Source organism: Chaetodon auriga, chromosome 10 (assembly GCF_051107435.1).
Source record: "Chaetodon auriga isolate fChaAug3 chromosome 10, fChaAug3.hap1, whole genome shotgun sequence".
NCBI lineage: Eukaryota > Metazoa > Chordata > Actinopteri > Chaetodontiformes > Chaetodontidae > Chaetodon > Chaetodon auriga.
In genome coordinates this window covers 23,542,240-23,567,715 of record NC_135083.1, presented here as the reverse complement: position 1 = coordinate 23,567,715, position 25,476 = coordinate 23,542,240, and the positions used below count along the sequence as shown (strand labels likewise).

Below are 25,476 nucleotides of genomic sequence, written 5' to 3'. Positions count from 1 at the left end.
TGCAAGAGTGCTGTTGAGTCTATGATGTGCCTTTGAGGAAGTCTGCACCTTTACAGGGCAGGGCCAACACTAACCAAGACAACTCTGAGTTGGTAGAATGGAAAGTCTAATCAAAGAGAAAACGAAAGTGGAGAGCTCCATTAGAATAGAATTAGCATGAGAAAAGTTGATCTAGTGACCATTTCTAAAAATCAATTATTATGGTGATTATTTATTATGGTAACAGGAACACCAGAGGTCTGCATCATCACTGTCAACATTATTTTAGTAAAGACTCCTAGGATGACACACGGCCCAGGGTGGCATTTGGGACAAGGTCACCATCTAAAAATAGCAGGTGTCTATGTATTATGGCCATGGTCTGGTCAGCCCCCTCCTCAGAAAGAATATTTGTGGAAATATAGGCCCATAAAAAGGGCTGACATATGACTGCCACTGAATGTTAACAGTGGAGGAACTGGGATGATCTTCAGCTGAAGCAGAAGTACCCCCTGCCCATTATGGCCAGAGCTCCAGAAAGGAAGAGGTACAGTCACACTGAAGCCCTCACCTCAGGCTTGGCCAGGTCGCAGTGTATCTGGTTTTTATTCTTGGACCGTAGGATGCCGAAGGCACCGCCCGCCCTTCTCTCCCTTTGATTGGCTTACCCTGACAGTCTTATCTAACACTAACCAATCATTACTACTCATGCCTAAACCGAAACCAACCCAACCAACGAAGGCAAGGAGTATTAACCAATCGGAGGCAGAGTACGCCAGCCGTGCCTTCTCCATCCTGTAGAACCAACAAATTTCTCTGGGTCCTTGGAAAGCGCCTTAGTTTGGAAGTTTGGAAAGTTTTGGCATATTAGTATGATAAGAAGAAAGGAACAAAATTTAGATGTACGTGCCGACGTACATTAGAAAGACTGAATCAAAAGTATGATATCTTTCCTCGAGATCCCACGTAATGACGTAATGAAGGCAATTAGTAATTAGTACATTTCATGAATATCACTCAAATCCTAGCACACATATATACTTCATAACAACAAAGAAGTTTAAAAACATGAGCCCGTAGTGGCAGTAGGACAAACCCACACGAAAAAAAAGATTATTGATTCTTTTAGTGTTTGTTGTCAGCTAAAATAATGTATATATAGGCCTTTTAGACAACGCAGTTATTTTTCTGTAGCATATTGCACCATAACACCTATATTTAATGCAGCACATCTGACCAAAAGTATACAAATTGAATAACCTCTAGGATTCTTGGACTTTACTGTCCACTAGTCAGTGAGGTGTGGTGACGCTTCGGCCACAGTCTTGAAGGGCCGCTATGAGTTCTATGAGCCGCCAGGTGTCGCTGTGTTTGACGCCCCGAAGCTTCATATCTGTTTCGGCACAGAGAGAAAGCCTAAATGCTTCAGAACACCTCGTCCGCCCATCGCCACTGACACGAGACGGAACAGTTGTTTCAGTTATGTTTTGTTTGAATTTCTAAAATACATAGTTTGAAGTTACCAGAAATGGGTCCCGGATAAATGAAGGAATATTCTAGAAACGCCGTGGACTACGGGGTTTCGTGTGCGGGCAGAAGCCCAGCGGCCCGCGCCGAGAAGGAGCTTAGCAGCCGGGAGGAGCAGAAGGAGTCGCCGGCCATTGTGTGTTAGGAACGGAATTCATTTCTCTCCAAATTGAGGCCCCGTAAGTCTCCCCTGTTAATGTCAATATTGATTTGACATTTTAATCACAGACGGGCTTCAGGTGTCACGAGATGTCATTTGTGTTGGTTGTGTAAAATAGGTAAGTTAGCCATATCAACTGTTTCGTGTCGGCTAGCGTTAGCTTGATGTGGCTAATGACATTAGCTTCTCGAAAGCTGTAGGAGCGTTTGATTGTATGAGTTGTCCTGCCCTCTGTTGGAAGACACGGATTGGATATCAGGTGCAGTGATCGTATACACAAACGAGCTTTAAAATGCCTTTTGACATGATGCAGTGGTAATGTGGGTGGTTGTTGCAGGCAGTAAAGACAGGATCGCTAATTTAAATACAGTACATACTTAATCCCAATGTGCAATCCAAGAATTGTGTCGCCTTTTACTCTTCTACGAAGTCCAGGTACTTGCAAATGACGGGTTAATGTTACAAACTAAAGATTATTTGCTTATTTGAGTAAATGGGGTTGACAAGAACCAATTTTAGTAATATGACGTTTGTTGAAAGCCACAGATGAGCTAATGTGTTTGCCTCATATTGACGGGCACATGACAGCCCAAAACATGCGTGCCTTAAATGAAACGAACCTCTGCAGTCGGCAGGCTATCTTAGCAGTTACCAAGCTAACAACTCCTGGGAAGGGAGAGCTTGTTAAGCCTGCTAGCTAGCTTAATGAACACCACCCATGTTTATAGTAAATGTGCTGTACTGAACGCCGAATAAAATGGCTGATTTAGCTGTTGTCCTTTGTTTGTCATTTGACTGTCTAAGCTAACTTGCTGTTGCTATGCTAAGGAAACGAGGCAAGGCTCAACGTCGGTCTAGTTCGGCAAACGTAATGTGTAGCTCTACGCTCCCTTTTGCAAGACATAATGTCCATGTCTCGTGCAGCTTTGTTGTTATTTGAAACTTGATCCCAATTAGTTTTAAACAGTGAACCACTCTGCTCATTCTTTCTTTCTTTCTCTCTCTCTCTCTCTCTCTCTCTCTCTCTCTCTCTCTCTCTCTCTGTGTGTGTGTGTGTGTGTGTGTGTGTGTGTGTGTGTACATTACACAACCAAAGCAAAGGCAGCTTGTCACAACTTTACTGTCTGTTTCTTCTCTTGATTATTAAATGTCTCTCTGCCCTCCACCCCAGGTCCCCATCCCTTATCAGCCTTCCTGATTCTGTTCTGGGAGAGTTCAGACCAGTATCATCGCCAAGATAGCCGGGCCAGGCAGGAAGAGGCACAGCTCAGATCCAGACCCCAGCAGCGGTAGTGATTCCGGCGACGGGCGGCCTGTCAGTGCCAAGTGCCCGAAGATGGCCAGCAGCGGTGGTAGCAGTACGGCTGGTAGTGAGACAGTGGGACGTCGTGGTGGGGCTCAGCAGAGAGGAGGCAGCGGTAGGGACACCAGCTCAGACCTGTCCTCCAGCACCAGTAAGAAGAAGCAGAAGGACAGGGCCAACCAGGAGAGCAGAGAGGCGAAAAGGGCAGCCGCAGCAGTAGATGGGGTTATTGCAGAGGTCAAGAAAGGTAAGCAGGACCAAAAATGTTGTGCAGCTAACAGAACATTTGTTATTGATTAATTTTGCATATTATTTGTCAAGTGAAACTGTTATTTTAAAATTGAATAATAGAACCACACTGCTGTATAGACCATCATTATATTCAAGTTACCGTCACCTCGAACCTTGTGTTTAATTATAAATAAAGTTATATTTACAGTTACTGTTTCTCACCAAAATGTATTGTGTGCATCAGTGTGGTCTGACAAACATACTTTCCTATAAAATAAAACTGTTTTTTGAATATTTAAATTCATGCATTGTTTTCATCCATGTTTACTAGCTAGTATTTGTCCTCTTCATCTTCTTCATTGCCTTTGTTGGTGCATTGTTATGCCTCTCCACAGGATGACCACTAGTAGCACTATAGAGTAGTGTCTTCACAAGTGGGTCACTGTTTTGTTTGTAACATGCACATGCTGCCACACTCTCCCATTGATCAGCAGTTGATGGTGGTAATGCTCTAAGAAATATTGCATTGCACTAGCAAATGCAAGGTAGAAAAAGAGCGCAAGCAAACATGCATGCAAACAATCCATGATTTTTTTCCTAAAAGCAGCTTTGCAAATGTTTGTTAGGAAGGAAATGGATTTAACACACATTTGATCGACCTCAGGGATACTAACTGTGAGATTTGGTGAGAAACAGTGAATGCAAATATGGTTTTTGTCGGTGTAAGAAAACACTCTATCCACCTTTTTAAATAAAGCTTTTTAAATAACACTATTTAATGTTTAACAGCAGCTGCTAATCCTAGTTACCTGCTTGCTGAAAAACAAGGTCTAGTCCAGTTACATGCAGTGCCATATTTGCATATTAAACAAAGCATTGCCACATGCTTTTGTTTACTTTTTTAGGTTTGTGTATATGTTGTATGGGTGCAGTTATCACAAAAACTTGCTTCTTGTGTAAATGCAAGGCCAATAATATTGCATTATTGTCTGGTAAACACAGTTGGATGTAGATCAGTTATGACTGTATTATGGTTGCACAGTGTAGACCATAAATTCTGTTGTCGTTCAATCACACATTTATGATATGACTTGTGTTACACATTGATGCAGCCGTCTCTGCACGTCGTTGATTTGTGACGGTATCTCTCACATAAGGCATTGAAACACATAACTCTTACACATTTCACTTCAGCTACTCAGGAGTTGCTCTTGTCAGTAGAAACCAAAACTTTTTCTTTTCAGTGATTATGTGATTACCATTCTGTAATAAATGGAACATGCAGCCTCTTGTTATTTAGTTGGAATGCCTTTTGCTCTTGATATCATCCCTTTGTTGTAATTCAAGCTGCAACCTGAAAGCTTTTTCATATGAGCTGGCCACTTTGTACATACTGTACTGTCATTAAATGTGGGCTCTGCATGTCTCATCATAGATATTTTTTTTCCCATCCTCATCTTACATACATATATGTGGATGTGGATTACAGCTTCCTTTATATGGTTTCATGCCTTTGAGTGATTGTGGTTGAATGCACATTTTCTTGTAGGAGGAGGAGGGTTACCATTCAGAGGCGGAATATATAGATTTTTTTCTTGCTGTAAATGACCCCCATCCACCCACAAACATGTGACAATAAGGACATGTCAGCATTTCTTGGCTCTACTGTTTGCTTTGAGCGATCAACCCTGCTTTGTGTTTTTACAGATAACAGAAAATGTCTTAAACAGGTAGAAATTCTACCGAACAACCCTTTTTTTCAATTGAGTTTAAAACAGGAACTATAGCTTGTCTTGCCTGACCACTGAAGTATTTAGTATGGTTATTGAAATACTCTGCATAATCCATGTGCATGACTTGCAAATTGGATTTGTGGTTTCCCTTTGCTGAATGTGTCTATTCTTGTATTTTATGGAGGATGTTTTTGGTTTTTGGTCATATTTGCAATTCAGAGTCCAAAAATACACTGTTAAGAATAATCAGGCAGTAATTAAAGGCACCTTATGGACAACAGGGGGAACTGACTGCTAAAGAGCACAGTGAGTTTGGCAGAGCAGTATGAGTCCAAACAAGTGGAGGAATTGCATCGTGTTCTGCCATCCGTGCTGCTGTATAGACTGTATAAGACACGGACATATTCACCCATGGGTTACTGAAGAGCCATTGTGAAGTACAGTGACAGTGGCTCCAGCAGTCGCCATCTTGGCAACCTGCCTCCTCCGATACTTCTGGATAACTTCAGTGAGTGAGTTATATAAAGATTCAACGCCCATATAATGCAGTTTACTATAGAGACCAAAAATCTTTCTTGTTTTTTGTACCAGGATGTAAACATGTTTACTTCTGCTGTTTCTTTGGGCATTCTGATATGGGGTCTGTGGGAATTGAATTGCTTTTGGAGCAAGCCTCAAGTGGCCATTTGAGGAAGTGCAGTTTTTGGCATTTCGCTGTTGGCTACATTTTTGAGCCTCAGAGTTTACTGCTTGAGCAAAGCCAGAACTAGCCTTATTACAAAGATGAGCTGAGCCATGGTTGAGTGGCTTGTGTAGTCAACCTTTGTCTGGGAGGAAACCCTCTGTTACTGCAATAGGTTATTGAAGAACATTCATTTTGATGTATTCCCAAGATTAGAATTGTGATGAAAACCAGGATTGTTATGCCGGTTGCCACTTTTATTCAAATACAAACGTGAATAATTTTGCTGCCTCAGCAAATCACAGTTGGATTCTTCCAAAGACAGCAGAACAAATGACTAACTCTGCATAATCACAACTGAATTACTGTAACAATAGTTAATGAAAACTCTGGCTGTGAGTTGACAGCCAAATGAGCTGTCACAGCTTTCTAATTTCAGCAGTGAATCTGCCATAGTAGAAACAAGTAACTTAAATCTCAACAAATATGTACTGTGACTATGGTAAGGTTGGGTGATGTGTTCAAAAACTGCAGTGGTGTTTCTTTTTTCAATTCATTTTTCTTTTTATGGTTAATTATGGCCCGATTATTCCTACGAGTGTAGTAAAATACTCATCTTTTTATCTCTTGATTTTCTATTTGGTCTTTAATTGATGACCAAAAATATCCTCGAAAGTATTTACTCCCAAAACACACTGTGTTCCTTGGTAGGGTGTATCTGCAGTATGCTTTATCGTACTGCATGATCTGCTCTGATGTGGATTTGGTTTCCCACTATAGGGTTGCATGCATGTTACAGTGATTGTGTTGCTGGATTTCGGCATCATGCAGAAGTGCTGTAATTCTACCTGAGCGAGTGTCAGCCTCTTATTTGGGACACTTGGGTTTGTCAAGGTCGTGAGAATGCCCTGAAACTCTGCCTCTGTCTGTACACCATCTTCTTCAATACCTGCCATCAGTAAACCTGTTCATACACAAAATGGTGAACTTTTAACCATGACAAACTGGTTACTTTACTTTTCTATCAGTAAAGTTCTTCTTCATGTTAAGCAATTATCAGACTGAATATTAAACAGTTTTCACAGGTGGCAATTAGAACTCAAGCAATAAAAAAACCTTCCAGACTGATATAGCGGTAGATATTAGCTTATTGCAGATATATTGGTATTGGTTTATATGTACGTTCGTCATAATTAAAAAAAAACAAAAAAAACAAAACAACTTTAATGGATCCATATCAAGGTCACTGTAATATTTTCTGAGACAGTTATCATACCGTGAAAATCTCATACCATTGCAAGCCTAGTGGGAATGTTATTAAAGGTATTAATGACCGGGGGATGACTGCTAAATTGTCATTGCCATCACAGTATTAACGTTCGCCCAAGACACTTTTTACTAATACTTTAGATTTGATACTTCATTTGTGGTGTGATGCGTGTAATAGGTGTTGGTACCTTTCAAGTGTCACTGAGTAGGCTTGAAAAAAGTGCCAAGTTAAAGTACTTTTATATAATTACATACAAGTGTTTCAACCCTAACCCTAACCCACTTATTCTAATGAGGCAGTAATTTCATTTGGCTGTTTACTAAGCTTTGGCCTATCCACACCTTCCTCCAGCAGTTCCAGACCCACTCTCCCCTCACCACAGATATTATACACCTTAATATAGGTAACTGTACAAAATAGCATAAACAATTGAAGTCTGTTTGAGACAGAGACTATTCAGTTGTTGGACATAGCTTTTTTTTTTTTTAAATGGGGTTGGTTTGTAATAATATTTATGGTAGTAAAAACTAAATTAGTATAGCTGTAATTGATAAAGTGCCATATTTGTATTAATAAAACAGCTTTAATGATTATTCACCCATTATTTTTTTTACTTGGAGGTGCAGATGGCAAATACAGATGGTATTACTATTGCAGTATTTCTTGCCTTTTCTTTGCCAATAATGGGCTTTCTGGCATAAATGATGTGAATCTTCCTAAGTGAACATGAAGATATCACATTTCATTTGTGCTAATAATGTGTTCATATCATGAGTGTCAGTGTGACGTTTTCCCCAGTCATGAGAGTACACTGTGATTTGGCTCTACTGGAAATACAACTGTCACCAGCTGGAAGGGATTGGGTGTTGCTCGCGACCTTTCTTGAGCGATTAAGGTAGAGAGAAGGGTGAGATAGTGTGGAAGTGGCGGTGGGAAAGTTGAGGCTCTCTAGTTGTTGCTGAAGGCTAAATGGAAACACGAATGTGTGCATGATCCATCTATGACTCCTGACAGGCAATTTCATTTTCTTACTTCTGGGATGATATTTCATTTTCAATCACCGCTACAACTTTGAGGTCACTATGAAAAATGGTATGTTTGTTTTTGTTTTTCATGTTGGAATATTTTGTTTAAGTCACTGCTCTTGGATCTACTTTGAAAAGCATGTTTGTGCTTTGGCAGCATGTTTTAAAAGTCAGCTGATCATTTGCTGTCTTGCAATTGTTTACTTGGTATACAGTTTGTGTGGCGCAGATAATTTTAGATGTCCCATCTGTGATTGCTGACTTCACTGTACTGTCTGCCTCAGTCTGTGCCTGACTACTCAGGACTGACCCACTTGGGCATATGAGTGTATTTGTATACCCTATGTGAATTTGTGAGCTGATGAATCTCAATGTTTTATGTCTGTTTATTGGCATTTTAGCAAACAAACAGTCAGTGCTGTATACAAATTCATTAAAAATTACAAAAATAGTATTTACATACACATACACATAAAAAACAATAGAACACATACAGTAAACACACCGTATAAATATGCAAAGCTGCTTTACATCACATTAGGTGTAAGCTAGTTATTGTATCAAAGAGTTAGAAGATATTTATTGCCTAGCCTCTACGTAATCATTGAAGGGTTGCCAAGGCCTATGCAGTTTCTCAAAGGAACCTTGTAATGTGAATGTGAGTTTTTCCACAGTCCCAGCCATGAGCAGGTGCATTTCACTGTGTGTGTCTGTATTCTCTCAGGGTAGATCAGATACATTATGCTCACCACTCGTCCTACCTCAAAACCTAATTGGCATTGCCTCTATGCTGTTGAGCCTTTGTGTGTGTGTGTGTTTGTGTGTGTGTGTGTTTAATTTTTTATCCATATTTTGACTGCTCTTTTTCTTACATGATCAATTTTTAAATATATTCTCTTGGTGTAAAGAGGAAATGCATTTTTTTCATGGTCCTCCTGTGGTTCCTTTTTCAGATGTGTTTGTGGACTGGAAGCAGAATGTCAATGAAGTGACTGTGAGACTGCGCTGTGGGGAGGGGGTGCAGAGGATAGAGGAAATCAGCACAACCTTCACTGATACACACTGCCGTGTGTGCTTCCCAGGTATGTCAGTATAGCATGTAACAGCGACACAAACTACACCCGTGGAGTAGGGATGTAACGATACCAAAAATTTAAGATGTGATAATACCTTGATATTAAGGCCGTGATACGATACTAATTGCGATATTTTAAAAAAAAAAGAAAAGTTACTTTATTGCATGCCTTTTATTAATAAATTAGTGCATACAGCATTCTGTATTCATATAAAATTTGTTTTTAACTTGAAGTGCTTCTGCTTTCCTTTTTTATTAAAATGAAAATAACTGGCATGAATTGTTTTTTGGCAATGAATGATTGAGCCATTTACAATATCAAACCAAAAACAATGCAGCAGTCACTAGCAGTCCTTTTTATAAGAAAAATTATAAGAGCTGTCTCATCAGGTGAGCACATCCATGATCAGCTCAGCTGTGGTAGTTGAACTTCGGTGAAAAAAAGCTGCTACACGCCTCACTCGACCAAGAAGATCAGTTGCACGGCCTATGTTCAAACCCGCTACTAGTAAAGCATAAATTAAAAGAAGAAGGTTGGATAATAAAACCAAACGACAAGAGAACAAGCACACTCGTGCATTTGGGTTCAGGCCTCATTGAACTTGAAACTGTTTCAAGTGTTTGTACATTAACCCCATTTTCATTTTATCAGACTCTGCTGAAATCTTTGACTCCTTTATCTTTTCCTTGCTGCAGTTGTATTGCTTATGTTGAGTGTATGAGTCCAGTTCTGCTCTAATAACATCTGTATGCTTGTTCAGATGGACGGCAGTGGAGCTGCCAGTTGCAGGAGGAAATTGAGGCCTCGTGTAGCAGAGTTCAGTACAAGGAGAAGGGAGGTTTCCTGCATGTCGTAATGCAGAAGAAGATTCCCTTTCACATCTGGCCTTCACTTAAGGTGAGTGTCAGATTTGTTTTTCTGCTTGTCCGTACATGAGGACATTTGTGTTTTATCTGCACCAATAAATCTGGCATTTTAGCACAATATTTCAAGAAAATGTGTTTTTAGTTATGAATGACGCTTAAGTGGCATCCACACTGTTTTTTTTTTTTTTATATATATATTCTGCTTCAGTCAAACAAGAAGGAGAAGGAGGCAGCACCCACAGAGACCAAAAACATGGAGCTGGAGATCAAACCTGTTGCCTTGGATTCATCAGAGAAACCCAAACTGTCCTCCTCACAGCCACAACTCCAGCCCCAGCCTCCTTCCTCACCTGCACACAGCGATTCAAGACGCAGCGGTGGCAAAGCTGAGCGGGGTGTCAAGCGCTGCCTGAAAAACAAAGCAGCGTGTGACAAGGCAACCACAGACTTTGTAGGGGTGAAAGGTGGACCTGGAGATGGCTCAGTCACCACCAGCAAGCCCGTTACAGTCACGAGAGGCGAGCAGCAGCCTCAGGAACCCAGTGCCAAGCGCACCATTGTACGGCCGCCCAAGACCACCAAGGAGGCCGCGTCACTGGCCGACAGAGACACACACTCTGTGAAGTCCACAGTAGCCAGTGGTAAAGCTCCACACACACACCTGCCCGCTGGTCGGAGCCTGCAAATGCAACGCAGAGATGGAGACAGCACAGCAGAGAGACTAAGCAGTGGCCATGAACAGAAACCGGGAGTTGCTGCTGCCAGCCATACCAACAAAACTCAGGTAAGAAAAGTTCTGACCTCTTGCTTTCTTATCTGAGCTCTTGTTAACGATTTTAATTGTTCGGTTTCAAAATAATAATGTTATGTCAATAAAGTTCATGAGCACTGAATATCAGTACTTGAATACTTGCCATGTTCTCATTTGCAGTTACACTTAAACAACTTGTAGAACTACTAAATGTCAGTCTGTGAAGCTAACGTTAGCCAAGGCAGCAGGAATGCACAGTTGTCAGCTGTAACATTACGGTTTGTCAGTGTGATATTAATTAGTGTGTTGCTGGAACTGAATGGTTATCGGTAAATTCATTATCAGTACAAACATCTTTTTTAAACTATATAAACCCACAAATACAGGACTGGAGTTTAATTTACAGGAAACAAATCTCAGTTGGATAATTTCCTCTAATCATTCCAGCACTAAGCACTATGATTTATGAGATTACAGCCAGTAGCACCATCTGGCCTGTGTGGGCTCTTGGTCTTCAAGTTTCCCTAGAGCTTGGAAGATACTTCTAGATTTATTCAGCCTTATTCCAAACAGCAAACACCCTCCCTTATCAGTGCCTGTACAAGTTAACTCAATGTGTGTTGGTTGTAAACCCCTGTCACTAGTCTTACAGTTTGTTCACAATAACAGCTTCACAGCAGATAGTGTCAAAAAAGTCAACTGTGCAGCTGCATTGGAAGAATTAAGTGATGCTGTTTATACATGGCCTTGACCTGAACTGGAATCAAGTTGTCCGCTTTCTCCTTGATAACTTCTATGATGAGAGGGAGAGAGAATTCATTGCTCAATCTCAGTGGCTCCAAGCGCCTAGGGGGTGAAAATTCTTCTTTGGAGGTTTTTGGGTCAAATTTCTTTTGTCTTTCCTCATTCAGGTGGCAGAGAACCAAAGCCAGTCTTCAGACAGGTCCGGAGCAACAGCACATGACAGCGATAGCCATCCAGCAGCTCCCATCAGCACCAGTGAGGGCTTCAAACCCCTCGACTTCAACAATGAGGTGGACTCTGCTCCAGAAATGCTGAGAGATAAAACTGACTCTGAGCCGGAGAAAAGGCTTGTTGAGCAAGAATCAGAGCAGGATACTCTGATCTGCCAGCCACTTGGATCAAGAGAGGCAGGTTCAGTACCAGCTGTTGGAATGGCTGAGAAACGAGGCCAGTCTCCTGGTCTGGCCCAGAGGCGGGGCAGCTGTGACGGAGAGGAGAAGCGGGACCAGTCAAAGGAAGAGCCTCCTCTGGAGTTAAAGCAACAGGAAGGTCAGTTGAGAAGGTTTTGTAAATACAGAAGACCTCAGGATTGAATTGGCATACATGTGTTTGTGCTTAAGTTGTCATTGTTTGATTTCAAACCAGCTGTTTTCCATTAGATTTACTTTGTAGTATCTTTGCACCCTCTCATTCACATAAAATCTGTGTGTATACAATGTGTGTAGATAGATATAGCAACAAAAAAGGGTTGCAGTCTAGTCTGTGAGGCCAATTTTTCCAGCAGTTAAATATGAGTTTGCTGATATCTGTGATATCTTCCTGCAGCACCGGAGCCAATGGTTAACCTGCAATTTGTGAAGAATGATTCATACGAGAAGGGCACCGACCTGATGGTGGTTAATGTTTACATGAAGGGGATCTGCAGGGACACGGCCAGGGTCATCTTCAGGGAACAGGACTTCACCCTCATCTTCCAGACTAGGTAGTGAATGTGAATATGGTACAGATAGAGGATGGTTCTTTTGGCATTCTTTAACGTCTTTCTGTTTCGTCCTTTTACAGCGATACTAACTTTCTGCGGCTTCATTCAGACTGTGGACCGAACACAGTCTTCAAGTGGCAAGTCAAACTCAGGTCAGCTTAAAAATGTAATCTTTTCATGGTCAGTTGGAGAGAGCAGAGATTGCATATTTTCCTTTTCCATTTTGGGAACTAATTGTACAAGTATGCTGAAGTGATTTGTTCCAGAAAACCTAGCTAGCATCATCAGTATCACCAACAAGTTGTGCAGCACTTTTTTGGGCCTCAAGCCACGAATAAACAAAGCCGTGCCAAAGTACTCGGGGCTGCATCGGGTCAAACACATAAATTAGATAAGGTGGCACCTGTCACTTTGATGGCCAAGAACCTCACTTAACCTGGAATCACAGTTCAGTGTGACCCAATGGTTTCCTTTTATTTGAAATGTGAGCGGTGTAGAAGGCATAAATATTATTGTGAAACATTTATCTTGTGTTATATCACTAAAGTCCTCATGAAACGCCATCAGGTCATTCACTGAACGTTGGTTGAGTTTCCAAATCAAAGCACATGGTTTTCAAAGAGAGTGGGTCAAAAGTTCTTCAAAGGAGCAGTTTTTAATGTCTGCGTTTGAGATGTGTTTAAAACATTCATTATGTTGAAATAATAAAAATGAACCTTAAACCCTTATGGGGAAACACTGTTAATAGACTGGGGGTGAGCTGTAGCCTTAAGTCACTCCCTTTTGTCTCACCATCTGACTTGTGTACATTTCTTTCTGCTGTGCCTCAGGAACCTGATCCAGCCTGAGCAGTGCAGCTACTCCTTCACCCGGGCCCGACTCGACATCACCCTGAAGAAGAGGCACAGCCAGCGCTGGGGAGGTCTGGAGGCCCCTGCCACACAAGGTCTACATCTACACAGTGTTAACACAGTGTAGATAGAAGTTTTTGATGTTGCATTAGTGGTGAAACGATATACTCTTGTTACATTCTCAGTCAGTCAGTCAGAAACATGAACTTAAAAGCATCAATCTTAAAATCAACACAAATTTTGTACACCTTTTTAAACTGAATCTTTAAACAATATACTCAAAAATACATTAAGTTTATCCTTTGAAGAACAGGGTTAATATAAGTGTGGACTGGCATGGTTTAAGTTACGTGTGTGTGTTTGTGTCTGTGTTTCCTGATTGTGTCTGAAGCAAATATACAGCATATGTACTGTACAGTAGCTCTCAGTGACAGGAATTTGAACTCTGTAACTTAGCCAGTAAGTAGATACGGATACCAGTCTGCCCTGCTTCCCTTATGTGGCCTGCAGACTGTGTGACCCCCTGGACATTTCTCAAGAAACGGTCCATAAATTCTAAATCACTTCTCATAATTTCCATGGAAGTTTCCCAGAAAGGGTTATGTCATTTGTTTATAAAGACAGTGTTCAGTTGGTACACATAGGTCATCTAAAAATGCCACGTTTTTAAAAATACGTAGAAGCAAACATATAATTCAAATGTGGAGAATTAACTTTCCAATAATAAATTAGCGCTAAATGAAGGGAACCTTTCTTTCAAGGAATTTCCTATTTTTCCCATATTTTGTACCAAATGGCATACTTCTCACATACAAACCTCCAAGGCAATAATTATGAACCTGTACAATAAGGCATTACCATGGCAACACAGCAAAATATGAGAATTAAATGATCATTTGATTTGCAGTAACCATGTGATTTGTCATGCAAGTTATAAGAGCAAAAGAATAAATAGTATAAATTGCTCTATTTTATGATATGATTCCAAGTTAAGGGAAGGTATTCCCTAAAGAAAAGACTTAAAATGCTGTGTGTTATACACCACAGTTTGTAAGTATTCATTTGCAGTACCAACCAGTCTCTTGTTGACCATCTTCTAACCACAATCTCCATTCTCCTCTGTTTAAGGTGCAGTGGGTGGCGCCAAAGTTGCTGTGCCCTCCAGCCCTGCATGCATGGAAAAGAGCCAACCAGGCAGCAGCCAGCACAGCCTGCCAGCCAAGGAGGAGCCTCCTAGGGTTGGGGAAGAGAAACCCAAGACCCCTAAGGCCTCATCCAGAGTGGAGGACGCTGGTCTGGATACTGTGGCTCCTCGCACCGTCTCTGAACATGTTGCCATCACCAAGACAGAGCCCAGTGTTACCACGGTTAGTAGAAAGATACAGTAAAGAATCATCTGAACTGAAGAGATGACGCAAAGGAAATGCCTGATGTTTGTACACTGGCTGGTTCGGCAACATATTGGCAATGTTTGAGTAGTTTAATAGTTAGATTAATAAAAACAAATTCTATGTAGCAGTGTAGTCCAATAGTTAGAAGGTGAAAGTGAAGATGAAAATGTATCTAATTTGCACAATTGGGGCGTAAATCTTTCCTGTCTCAGCCTAAACCTACATGCATGGTGCAGCCCATGACCCACGCGCCTCCAGCCAGCAATGAGCGCCATGAAGAAGAGGAGGAAAAGAAGGTGTGCCTGCCTGGTTTTACAGGATTGGTCAACCTTGGCAACACCTGCTTCATGAACAGCGTCATCCAATCCCTGTCGAACACCAGAGAACTCAGGGATTACTTCCATGGTAAAGTTTAGTATAGTCCTGCCGAAGACCTTAACATGTTATCTTGCTAAGAATAACAGGGTGTGTTTTATTGTGCTTGGATACATGGATGAACTGATAATGATATGACAGTAGATATAGCCAACATTAGCTCTGGTTGTGTTGGCTGGCTCTGCTTGCTGACATGGACACAAAACTGGTACCAAGTGGCCCACAGGATCAAATTTAATGACGGCTCAGTAACTTCTTTTATCTGTATAAGCCAGAATTACTGTAGTTTTTGCAGTTCAAGCATTTAAAACATTGCAATAATTGCTGCAAAAACTACGCTACCTAGCTCTTTGAACATGATGTGTTTAGCCAAAGGTTGATAAACTATGAATGTTCAGCTGGCTGACTAAGCTATGACTTCAATACTGACTTCTGTGGTTGATGTCTGGTTCCATTATCTAATGCCCGTGTTTTCTACGTCCCTGCAGATCGAGCATTTGAGGCAGAAATCAACTGCAATAATCCACTGGGAACAGGAGGCAGGCTAGCCATTGGTTTTGCTGTGCTGCTCAGGGCCCTGTGGAAAGGAACACATCATGCCTTCCAACCCTCAAAACTCAAGGTACACAAGCAGCAACCAGAGTTTCACTCTTCCCTCATGGAAACTGGTTTACATCAAATGTAGCAAGCACAATATGGTCACTGTTTTAATTTCTCCCTTTCCCTTCTTTTTGTCATTTGTTTGTGACCACGCAGGCAATTGTGGCCAGTAAAGCCAGTCAGTTTACAGGTTACGCCCAGCACGATGCCCAGGAGTTCATGGCTTTCTTGCTGGACGGGCTCCACGAGGACTTGAACCGCATCCAGAATAAACCGTACACCGAGACGGTCGACTCTGACGGACGGCTGGACGAGGTGGGTGTCTTTTTCACCTTTGAGAAATCAAGAGGTGGTCTGGCTTTGAAGTTTTGCTTTGACTTGTTTTTAAGTGCAGTCATTTGGCATCCTTCCTCCAGTCTACTCAAGCCTCGATCTGATGGTATCATTTGTCTGTTGATGCAGGTGGTGGCAGAGGAGGCATGGCAGAGGCACAAGATGAGAAATGACTCCTTTATAGTGGACCTCTTTCAAGGCCAGTTCAAATCCAAGCTTGTGTGCCCCACATGCTCCAAGGTATAACACCCTATGACATTCAACAAAATGTTTAACTTTCTTTAATGCCTCAGAAAGCTTGCCCTGTTACAGTGATGACTAACCTGCTTTCACCTCCTCCTTACCTCTCTCGTGGTCTTCTTCAGGTGTCCATCACCTTTGACCCTTTCCTCTACCTGCCTGTGCCCTTGCCCCAGAAACAAAAGGTGCTCTCAGTTTTCTACTATGCTAAGGAACCTCATAAAAAACCCATCAAGGTAAGTCTCCACTTCAATGGTCATACGACTCTCAATGTCCGTTAACGATGTAATGCAGAAATGTGGCTTTACTTTGAGAAAACGTCAAGATTCCTTCTACGTAATCCATTCTAATGTGCTTGTTATGTGTATGTGTGTCTCAGTTTTTGGTGAGTGTGAGCAAGGAAAACTCCAGCACTGCTGAAGTCCTTGAATCCATCTCCAGGAGTGTCAGGGTCAAAACAGAGAACCTCAGACTGGTAGAGGTTAGACACTTCAAGTTTTCTACATTTCTAATAAGTTTCATGTAGCAGAAATGGAACATAAAGCGATGTCATGCTCAAGGACACTTTTATTTGGCTCTCAGGTGGGGAAGAACCGCTTCCAGCGCATGTTCCTGCCGTCCCACTCCCTGGACACGGTGTCCTCCTCTGACATGTTGTTCTGCTTCGAGGTGCTTTCCAAAGACATGGCCAAAGAGAGAGTGGTAGTGCTCAGAGTTCAGCAGGTACTAAAACCCCTGATTTCACATTTCCACAGTACATACAACATGTGTCTGTGTTTACTAATATTGAGAGGGCTTTCTTTGCCCTGTGTTCTGCCCTACAGAGACTGCAAGTTCCTAATATCCCCATCTCAAAGTGTGCTGCCTGTCTGAAGCCTCCAGTGTCTGAGGAAGACAAGCTGAAGCGGTGCACTCGCTGCTATCGTGTGGGCTACTGCAATCAGTGAGTTCTGCTGGAAAATTACACATCAAGACTTGTTGGGGAAAAATGTTTTCAAATGTACACTGAGGCATGTCTAACTGTCTTATGAAATGAAATCAATTAACTTTGTTTGAACATGTTAACCCCCTTTCCAGAGTGTGTCAGAGGACCCACTGGCCCAATCACAAGGGTCTGTGTCGACCCAACACAGAGAACGTGGGCCTGCCCTTCCTGGTCAGCGTGCCGGAGTCACGGCTCTCCTATGCTCGCCTCACACAGCTACTAGAGGGTTACTCCAGGTACGCAGTGTAACGTCCAGTCCTCAGTGGGAGCTATCCCTTAAGCTGTATTTTCACACTGTCATTAACAGTGTCTGCGCTGCTACCCTGCTAGTGTAGTGTAGCTGCTTTGTACTCTTTTTGTCTTGTCTGTATATTGCTTTCCACTCTTTAGTTGACATGACAGATACATCCAAATACATGTAGTATCGGTATTGACACTAAAACACTCATCATTACAGTCCTCCTCCTGCACCTCCATGTGTCGCCCCTCCGCTTAACCAAAGTATTTCCCGTTAGTGAGAACGGATGTGACACAGACAAATGTGTCACTTGTGTAACAGAGCAAGATTCTGACCTGATTTTGTGGCCATTGGTGGGAGTTCATATGAGAAACCAGTATTAGTGTTTCACTATATATTCAGGGCAGCAGTGCTATGTAGCAATCCAGCTGCCTCACAAGGTCACGTGATTTGGGTAGCAGGACTGCTTACCCTGTGAGAGTGACAGTAGGTGGCGATAATGCGCCTCTATTGCATCTCAGTTGTTCTGATTTGAAACTTTAACGCTTCCATTTTATTTTTGCTCTGGTTAGACTCTTCTGTTTTTAAACTCAATCTTCTGATAGAAGATTTTGGCCATATCGCCCATCCCTGTGTCAGACATTATGACATAGACAGCACTGCCACTGTCAAATATTAAATTATTAAATTGATTTACTGTGAGAAATCGGGGTCATTATTGTTCACAATGTTGTTGTAGCCAGATGACGGTTAGAGAAAATGACTTGCATGTCACATCTACTACTAAAAACTAGTAATGTTTCGTCTTCAATGTCTCTTTCTGCACAGGTTTTCCGTCAACGTGTTCCAGCCTCCTTTCCAGTCAGGCAGGACGTCCCCTGAAACCTTGCAGTGCCGTGTTGACCCCTCCTCAATGCTGGCAGGCTCTCCTGAGGGTCTTGGGCCCAGGGATGAGGCCATGGGTGGTAGCAGTTCTGTAGGAGCAGTTGATCTGGAGCTGGAGAGCCATTCTGTGCTACCTGAATCTCAGGCGGAGTGTGCTCAGGCCTCAGCCCTCCACTCTGGGGAGACTGATTCCCTCTCCTCCTCCCAGACCTCACTCCCCACGACGCGGACGACAGATTCAGGATTTTCTGAGCCAGTCTCCTCCACTTCCTGCTGCTCTCTGGACCCTCATGCTGAAAAAGAGACATCCTGTGAGAAGGCAGTGCGGCCAGAAGGTAAAAACCTGGCTATCAGTGGACAGATGCTTCAGTATTTCTAGGCCTGTTATTTTTTTGTCTCTATAGCCTTTTCTTCCTCATTCTTGCCTCTCTTTTGCAGCTGCAGTAACAGGCTATCAGCATCCAAGTGAGTCAGCATCAGGTCATGCCAGTCAGTTCTATATAGCGCTGCTCGACTCTAACAACAAGGAACAGAGGCTGGATGAGAAAGGTATGACCAGGATTGCCTTGAGCTGGATTCCCACTCATCTTATTTCCATATTGGGTGCATTTTTACAAAACTGCATGCTCATTTTGTACTTGGAGAAAGCAATCAAGTCCAACACAGCAGCGTTGTTTTTCTCCACCTCTCCCCAACCCCTCCGCAGAGGACGCGCTGGTGGACCTCCCCGAAGATGCAACCCTGGAGTTGGTGTGGAAAAACAATGAGCGTCTGAAGGAGTACGTCCTGGTGAGCTCCAAGGAGCTGGAGTACGAGGAGGACCCCGGCTCCCTGAGTGAGACAGCCAGAGCAGGACATTTCACGCTGGAGCAGTGCCTCAACCTCTTCACAAAGCCAGAAGTGCTGGCACCAGAGGAGGCATGGTAGGAATCTGTCTGTCCTTCTGCTTTCTTTTTTCATTTCCCACTGTCTAAGGTTGTGTTGCAGGTCAGTACAGACAAGCTCCAGAGCATTTCCTGATTTAATTTTTATTTTTTATTTTTTTGTTAGTTTTAAAAGCCACATACCGAGAGCATTTTGACTCTCCTGGTTGCAAAAACTCAGGGCGCCTTAGGTTTTCCTTTGCGTCCGGTGCTTGTACCCAAGTATACCTGCTTGCAAGGGTAGTTTTACATGCTTTTTGGTTATTTTCAACCTGAAACTCACTGCCTTCTTTCAACATTCCATGTTTTTGGTCCTTCTTTTTCACTGGGAGACAGGAAATATAGAACAATAGTCTATACATACTGTGTCCGTTTTTAAGGTACTGTCCAAAGTGCCAGCAGCACAGAGAGGCCTCCAAGCAGCTGCTGCTGTGGCGTCTGCCCAACATTTTGATCATCCAGCTCAAACGCTTCTCCTTCAGGAGTTTCATCTGGAGGGATAAAATCAATGACATGGTGGACTTCCCTGTCAGGTAAATACACAGAAATAGTTGAACTTCACTGCCCACCACTTATTTTTACTTACTTTAATGTGAAAAAATGTGATATTTTCCATAACAAGTTTATCATGATTAAACCCTCATGCAGTACTTGGGATACTGTGTTCACCCATTTCCATAGCAAAGCCTCTAATATAATCTTGTCTGTCAGGAATCTGGATCTGAGTAAATTCTGTATTGGCCAGAAGGATGAGATGCAACAACCCCCTATCTACGACCTATATGCAGTCATCAACCACTATGGAGGAATGATAGGAGGCCACTACACGGCCTACGCTCGCCTGCCAAGTGACAAGAACAGCCAGCGCAGTGATGTTGGTGAGTGTGGAGCCAATGAGGATTATTCCCATCTTTTCTCATCCTCCCTTTACTCACTTGTTCTTTTTGACCGCTGTTGCTAACCTCTCCTCCCTTCACAGGCTGGCGTCTGTTTGATGACAGTACTGTGACAATGGTGGAGGAGAGTCAAGTAGTGACGCGCTACGCCTACGTGCTGTTCTACAGACGACGAAACTCCCCGGTGGAGAGGCCACCGCGCTTCCTCAGGCCTGTCGGAGCAGAGTCGCCCACTGCAGCAGGAGCTACTGCCAGTCAGGTGAGGGTGCCGCAACAATAAGAGACGGAGGATCTGTGTCAGTGGCAGGGATTTTCACATTGGAATGAAGTCTATCCCTGATACTTTCAGGATTACTCACTGTTCCATACTCTAGATCTTCACATGTTTCTGTTGATCAGAATTGAATTTAACAGCTTAATAAAAACAGCAGTAAGTTTAAAGTGATGAGTAGGTGCCACATGTGTTTATTCTACATGATATAGAATCGGACTGTGTCTGCTACGTTGAGAAATGATTGGAAATGTTTCACCAGGCATTGTGAGCTGTACTGTGTCAGCTACTCATCAGGAATTATCCGTATTTGGCAGATCTTACGAGAGTGGCCTGTGTGTTAAGTGTCTCTGAGTACCAATGGCTCTTTTCAATTAGTCTTGACAAGAGCTCCTGCTGTGAGATGCTTAATAACTACTGTCCAGTGGGTTGATAATGAAAGATCTATCACTGAGATGGTCTGTTAAGCTCAGCTGTCAGGCAGCATTAGCATCTTGTGACACGTCCTTTTTTTGTAGCTTTAGTGGAGTGCACTGCCTTAACTTGATAATTTGTAAGGATTTCTGTTGAACTGATGAGACTGGCAGAGAGAGAGAGAGAGAGAGCTGTGGTGCTCATAGACGTTTACAAACCCATATGCAGTTGAGAAGTTCAGTGAGGAAAAATCAGAGCATGGTTTCTTTCTCTCTTTGTGTCCCGACTTCTGCCTCTCTGAAGCTGCTCTTCCTCTTTCTACAGAAATGAAACAAATGCTGTTGTCTGTTTATACAGTTAGTTTTTATCACACAGCTTGTCAGGTGGAACCGTCCGATGCTGATAATGACATGAGACTGTGTGTGATCTCATGGAACGAAAGTGGTGAATGGTTCTCCTGTTAAAGCATCCACACACAAAGACAAAACGTTTTGTTTGACTTCTCGTCTATCATTTAAAAAGCCTATTAACTTTCATATCCAGTTTTTCCAAGGCAAAAGCTGTAAATCTTTGTTCTGATATGTGTCGTGTTGTTAGAGTTGTAGACAGAATGGGTTAAGTCTGCATTTCTTACTAAGGGCTTTGGCAGCAAAGGGCTTGAGGAAAACTGTTCAGATGGTCTTGTGCTTTTGATTTACTCAACTGTATGTTTACTTTTGCATTGTGTGAATTTCGTCCACAACAAATCTCTCAGACTGTCCCAGTTTGTCCCTGAACTACCAACAGAGAAGGCATGTCATTAGCTCTTTACAAATAACTATGATCACCTGGGTTGGTCTGACACAGTGAGGTAGACCCGCTAAATATTTCAAATTGTAATCAGAGTATTTGTTAGACCACGCCTTTTCCCAGAAGCTGACACCGGTTTCCGCCAATCGCAGGCCTCTCTAATATGGCGGGAACTGGAGGAAGAAGAGGAAGGGCTTGACGAAGGCCCCCCCGGACTGTTCAGATCTGCACTGCGGAGGGGACAAATGTCGAGGAACAGAGATGAGGAAGATGAAGACAGATCCGAAGGGTCGGTGCGACGGCACCGCAGTCGGAGGATGTCGGACTATCCCGACGATGACTGCGTGCGTTATTTTGTCCTGGGCGCCCTGGCAGCCGTGTTTGCTCTGTTCGTCAATTTGGTCTACCCTCTTCTTTATAAACTGGACCTGAACAGTGGCTAGGTGGCGACTAGCTTTGGCTGCGGCACTCAGAAATACGTAAATAAACAAACAAGGAGAGGTCGGATGGGAAACTTGGAAAGAAGCTGTTTAAGTTTTAAGACTTAATCGCTTCCCTCGAGTAAGAACTGAGCAAGTCACCCATTGGTGCTCATCTAGTGAAATGCTTCTCTGTCCTATCACACTTGAAGTGTATGTATAACTTGCTCAACCCTTTAAAATACGTATGGCACTACTTCACACTTGAAAAGACGCTGAAGACCCTGAAGTTAAAGTGGCCCCATCATCATAGGACAGCCTTGTACTTCAGGCTCCAGTAGAAGGTTACTGTCAGCACACAGCACAGGTGTACTGAACTATGTAACTATTCACTCCATTGCCTCTATGCATTGTACTGGCTCTTGCTTCCAGTGTATATGTCTGAATGAATTTCACTAATACTTCATCCTGGAGCTTGTATTGAGTTCAGTCTTGACCTGGGGAGCAGACAAAACAATCTTGAAGAGGAAGACCATGAGATGTGGTTAACAGCTCTTGAAAAACATTGTAGGCAGAGCCGTTAGTGAAGACCTCGTTGATGTAGTCATGTATCTAATGCTCCTAAACGGAGAATTATGACAAAGTACAAAAGAGACTTGCGCTAGAGCTGCAGATGAAGCCATTGTTGTTTTTGTTGCACTACACTGTGAAGAATAAGATTGCAAATTCCTGTAGTACCAAAACAAATAGATGAATGCAGCATGTGTGAGACGAGGCTCCTCAGCATTTCGTGTCATCAAGCAAAGAGAGCCCTCCATTTATTTTTTTTTATTTTTATTTTTTTGTGTGTGTGACCAATTGCTCTTGCCTTTTTTTATGTCAAATGGATTCATGGGCCTTGAAATTGCTGTTTGTGTCCAGCCACCATCATGTTTTTAAATGCAGTATGTCATGTAGTTACTGTAATTCTTTTATTTTCCAGAGTATTTGATTTTTGAAATGCCTGTCAAAATGTACCATTTTTAAGCCATAGACAGGTGAAGGTTGTAAATTCTCAGAGCGTCAAGTTATTACTACATTTTATCCTGTGTTTTTTGAACATCCTACAAAATAAGAGAAACCTAGTGATCGTGCGGTCTTCTCACAGCCAGGCTAAACCAGGAGTCCGCAGCTCTTAAGGAACTACCGTCCACCTCTGAATGTAATGATTTTCTGTGTGTAACACTGTTTTGAGTGGAAGGCTGTCGAGTGATTGATGGACAGTTTTGGAGCTCTAAAAGATTTTTAATGAACATTTAAAGACGTTATTTATTACATACATCAGCTGAAAAGTTCTAAAATATGCAGCATTTTAACTCTGTTAAAGTCTTAAACACTTTCTGAGAGTCGGAACTGTCCTCAGATCAGTTTCCTCTGCTGCTGCGGTGATTGTGAGTGTGCACGTGGGACTCAGGGAAATCCCAGAGATCTTCTGGTACCGAGGCAATGTACAGTGACCCATGTTTGCCTTAAATGCTCTGCATAGCTCAGCCAACCATCAGACTTTGTATACTTGACTCAGACATATGCAAGACTGAAGTCCGTCTAGTTTTAAAATTCTCTGTAAGGTATAGCTGTGTGTGTGTGTGTGTGTGTGTGTGTGTGTGTGTGTGTGTGTGTGTGTGTGTGTGTGTGTGTGTGTGTGTGTGTGTGTGTGTGTGTGTGAGTGAAATCTACCTGCACCCAACATGAACAGCAGCAGATCAACGGATGTTAGATAGAAATACTGTTGGGTTTTAAGATGGTCTGATTCAAATGAGCCTGACTAAAGGATGTAACTATATACTGTAGGTGTGTGTATTCTGCTATAAAATGTTAATTGGAAAGAATTAATCTTGTATTTTGTAATGAAAATATCTAAGGTCAATCTTGCAAGTACTGTATTCAAAAGAAAATCGTAACCTATTTTAATTCCCCTGCAATAATCTGTGTATCTCCATCTAAATGCTGCTTTCTTATACATAAAGCATTGCACTCCTTTTGGAAATAAAGTCTTTATCTGTTTATACTCTTTATGTATATTATTTGTCAGCGATGTCATGTTGCAGCCTCACCATTTTCTCCAAACAGGTGAAATCTCCCACAATACTAAACCAGCATGATTTATTGTTAACACTGGTTTATTTTACAGGCCACTAGCCAGTCACTATTCGGGACAGACCTGGATCCTGAAGGACCGCCCACACTGACCCCAGAGGTTCCCTCTGACCTCTTCGCCCACTCTGGGGAGTGCGCAGCGCCATCCTACAGCAACATGGAGGAGGTGGACTAGTCACGGTGAGGACCGAAGGGAATCCAGATCAGAGCTGGTGATCCGCGAGGTCCCAAGTGGACGCTGCTCCTCCGCTAAAGACACATCAGTGTTAATCACTCAGGCTTTTGAGTCTGGTGGCAAAATAACACTGCAGTGCTACATGATCTGGATGTGGTCTTTGAGGACTCGACTGCACTCCCCTGTGAAAGACCTTCAGATGCACATGTAGATGTGTACTCAGTACTAACTAGACACAACATTGATATACTCACAGTGATATACCCACCCATTGATAAACCCTTAACAGACTGTGTAAGTAGTTATATTCATTCAGTGCATACAGTCTCTCTCTTTCTCACACACACAGAGAAGCTAATACCCTTGTATAATCTCAGAGCTCCTGTTAGCAGCTCATTATTAGCTGCTGCTCCAGGAGTACAGTTCAGCTGAGGGCCTGGCAGGCCTCCTCGCACCAATGCACCTTGTGGTCTGGTTTCAAGGTGAAGGCCTCACTGCTGACCCCGACCTGTTGATCCCTGGCGAAAGCGAGGTCGATTATTAAGGCGAATTTGTGGAGTTTGAGTGAAGGTTGTTGTAATGTGTGTAAATCCTTTCTCTTTTTGTTGTTTTCTGAGGTATGACCTGGTTTGACTTGTTTGTGGCAGGCTTCTCTGTAAGTTGGACTGGAATTGTAGCAAATGATGAAGAAAATGGGAGACGTGCTGACCTGCTACTTTTTTTAATAAGAGAGGGCACACGCTTTCTGTTTATTGTCGCTTCATGAACTTCCTTTGGCCTCTGTTGCTGTAGTGTATTCTTATTATTTTTCTCATTATCTTTTGTACTTGTTTAGATATTCGATCCTGTGGATGCAATTGTCAAAGGCTTCAGTATAAACTGAAATGTGCATGACTGCATGTTCATACAGGCTGTAACCCCACCCCTGTTAAACACCCCCTTGCCTCCTCAAACTTTGCTTCATTTCATTCTTTCAGTTTTGTGTGAGTTGTCCAGTCTCACCCCTCCCCTCCTTTGCACTGGACCGCGTATATAAAGTGGACATCATTAAGAATACTGCTGTGGATACATATAAATGGTTAATATAAATAAAAACAATTTTGGGAACTGCTGCATGAGTGTCTTTTTTTTAACAGTTATATTAGACATGATACAGAATTCTTGTATTACATGAATGTTCACAGTTGCCTGCAAGGTCTGTGGATTAAATGGTCATATGAGCCAAA

The 25,476-nt window shown here is 42.5% G+C and overlaps 1 protein-coding gene across 4 annotated transcripts; it reads left to right on the top strand.

Annotated features, from left to right (window-relative positions):
- The first annotated feature begins 1,363 nt into the window (after positions 1-1,363).
- usp19 (ubiquitin specific peptidase 19) lies at positions 1,364-25,357 on the top strand. Of its 4 annotated transcripts, none has more exons than XM_076740572.1 (26): positions 1,364-1,685; positions 2,838-3,216; positions 8,864-8,992; positions 9,747-9,883; positions 10,061-10,636; positions 11,515-11,896; positions 12,173-12,329; positions 12,410-12,481; positions 13,160-13,275; positions 14,309-14,547; positions 14,784-14,976; positions 15,435-15,568; positions 15,703-15,861; positions 16,009-16,119; positions 16,245-16,355; positions 16,499-16,600; positions 16,702-16,842; positions 16,944-17,062; positions 17,197-17,340; positions 18,171-18,562; positions 18,666-18,776; positions 18,934-19,150; positions 19,531-19,683; positions 19,862-20,028; positions 20,130-20,305; positions 24,110-25,357. In XM_076740572.1, the coding sequence occupies exons 2-26, from the start codon at positions 3,003-3,005 to the stop codon at positions 24,248-24,250; spliced, it is 4,593 nt and encodes a 1,530-aa protein (XP_076596687.1). In that variant the 5' UTR covers positions 1,364-1,685; positions 2,838-3,002; the 3' UTR covers positions 24,251-25,357. The 4 variants fall into 4 exon arrangements, with proteins under 4 accessions (XP_076596687.1, XP_076596688.1, XP_076596686.1 ...); XM_076740573.1 differs by having other exon boundaries at positions 1,369-1,685; positions 14,315-14,547; XM_076740571.1 differs by lacking the exon at positions 24,110-25,357 and adding an exon at positions 21,673-22,076 and having other exon boundaries at positions 1,369-1,685; positions 14,315-14,547.
- Positions 25,358-25,476: the final 119 nt, after the last annotated feature.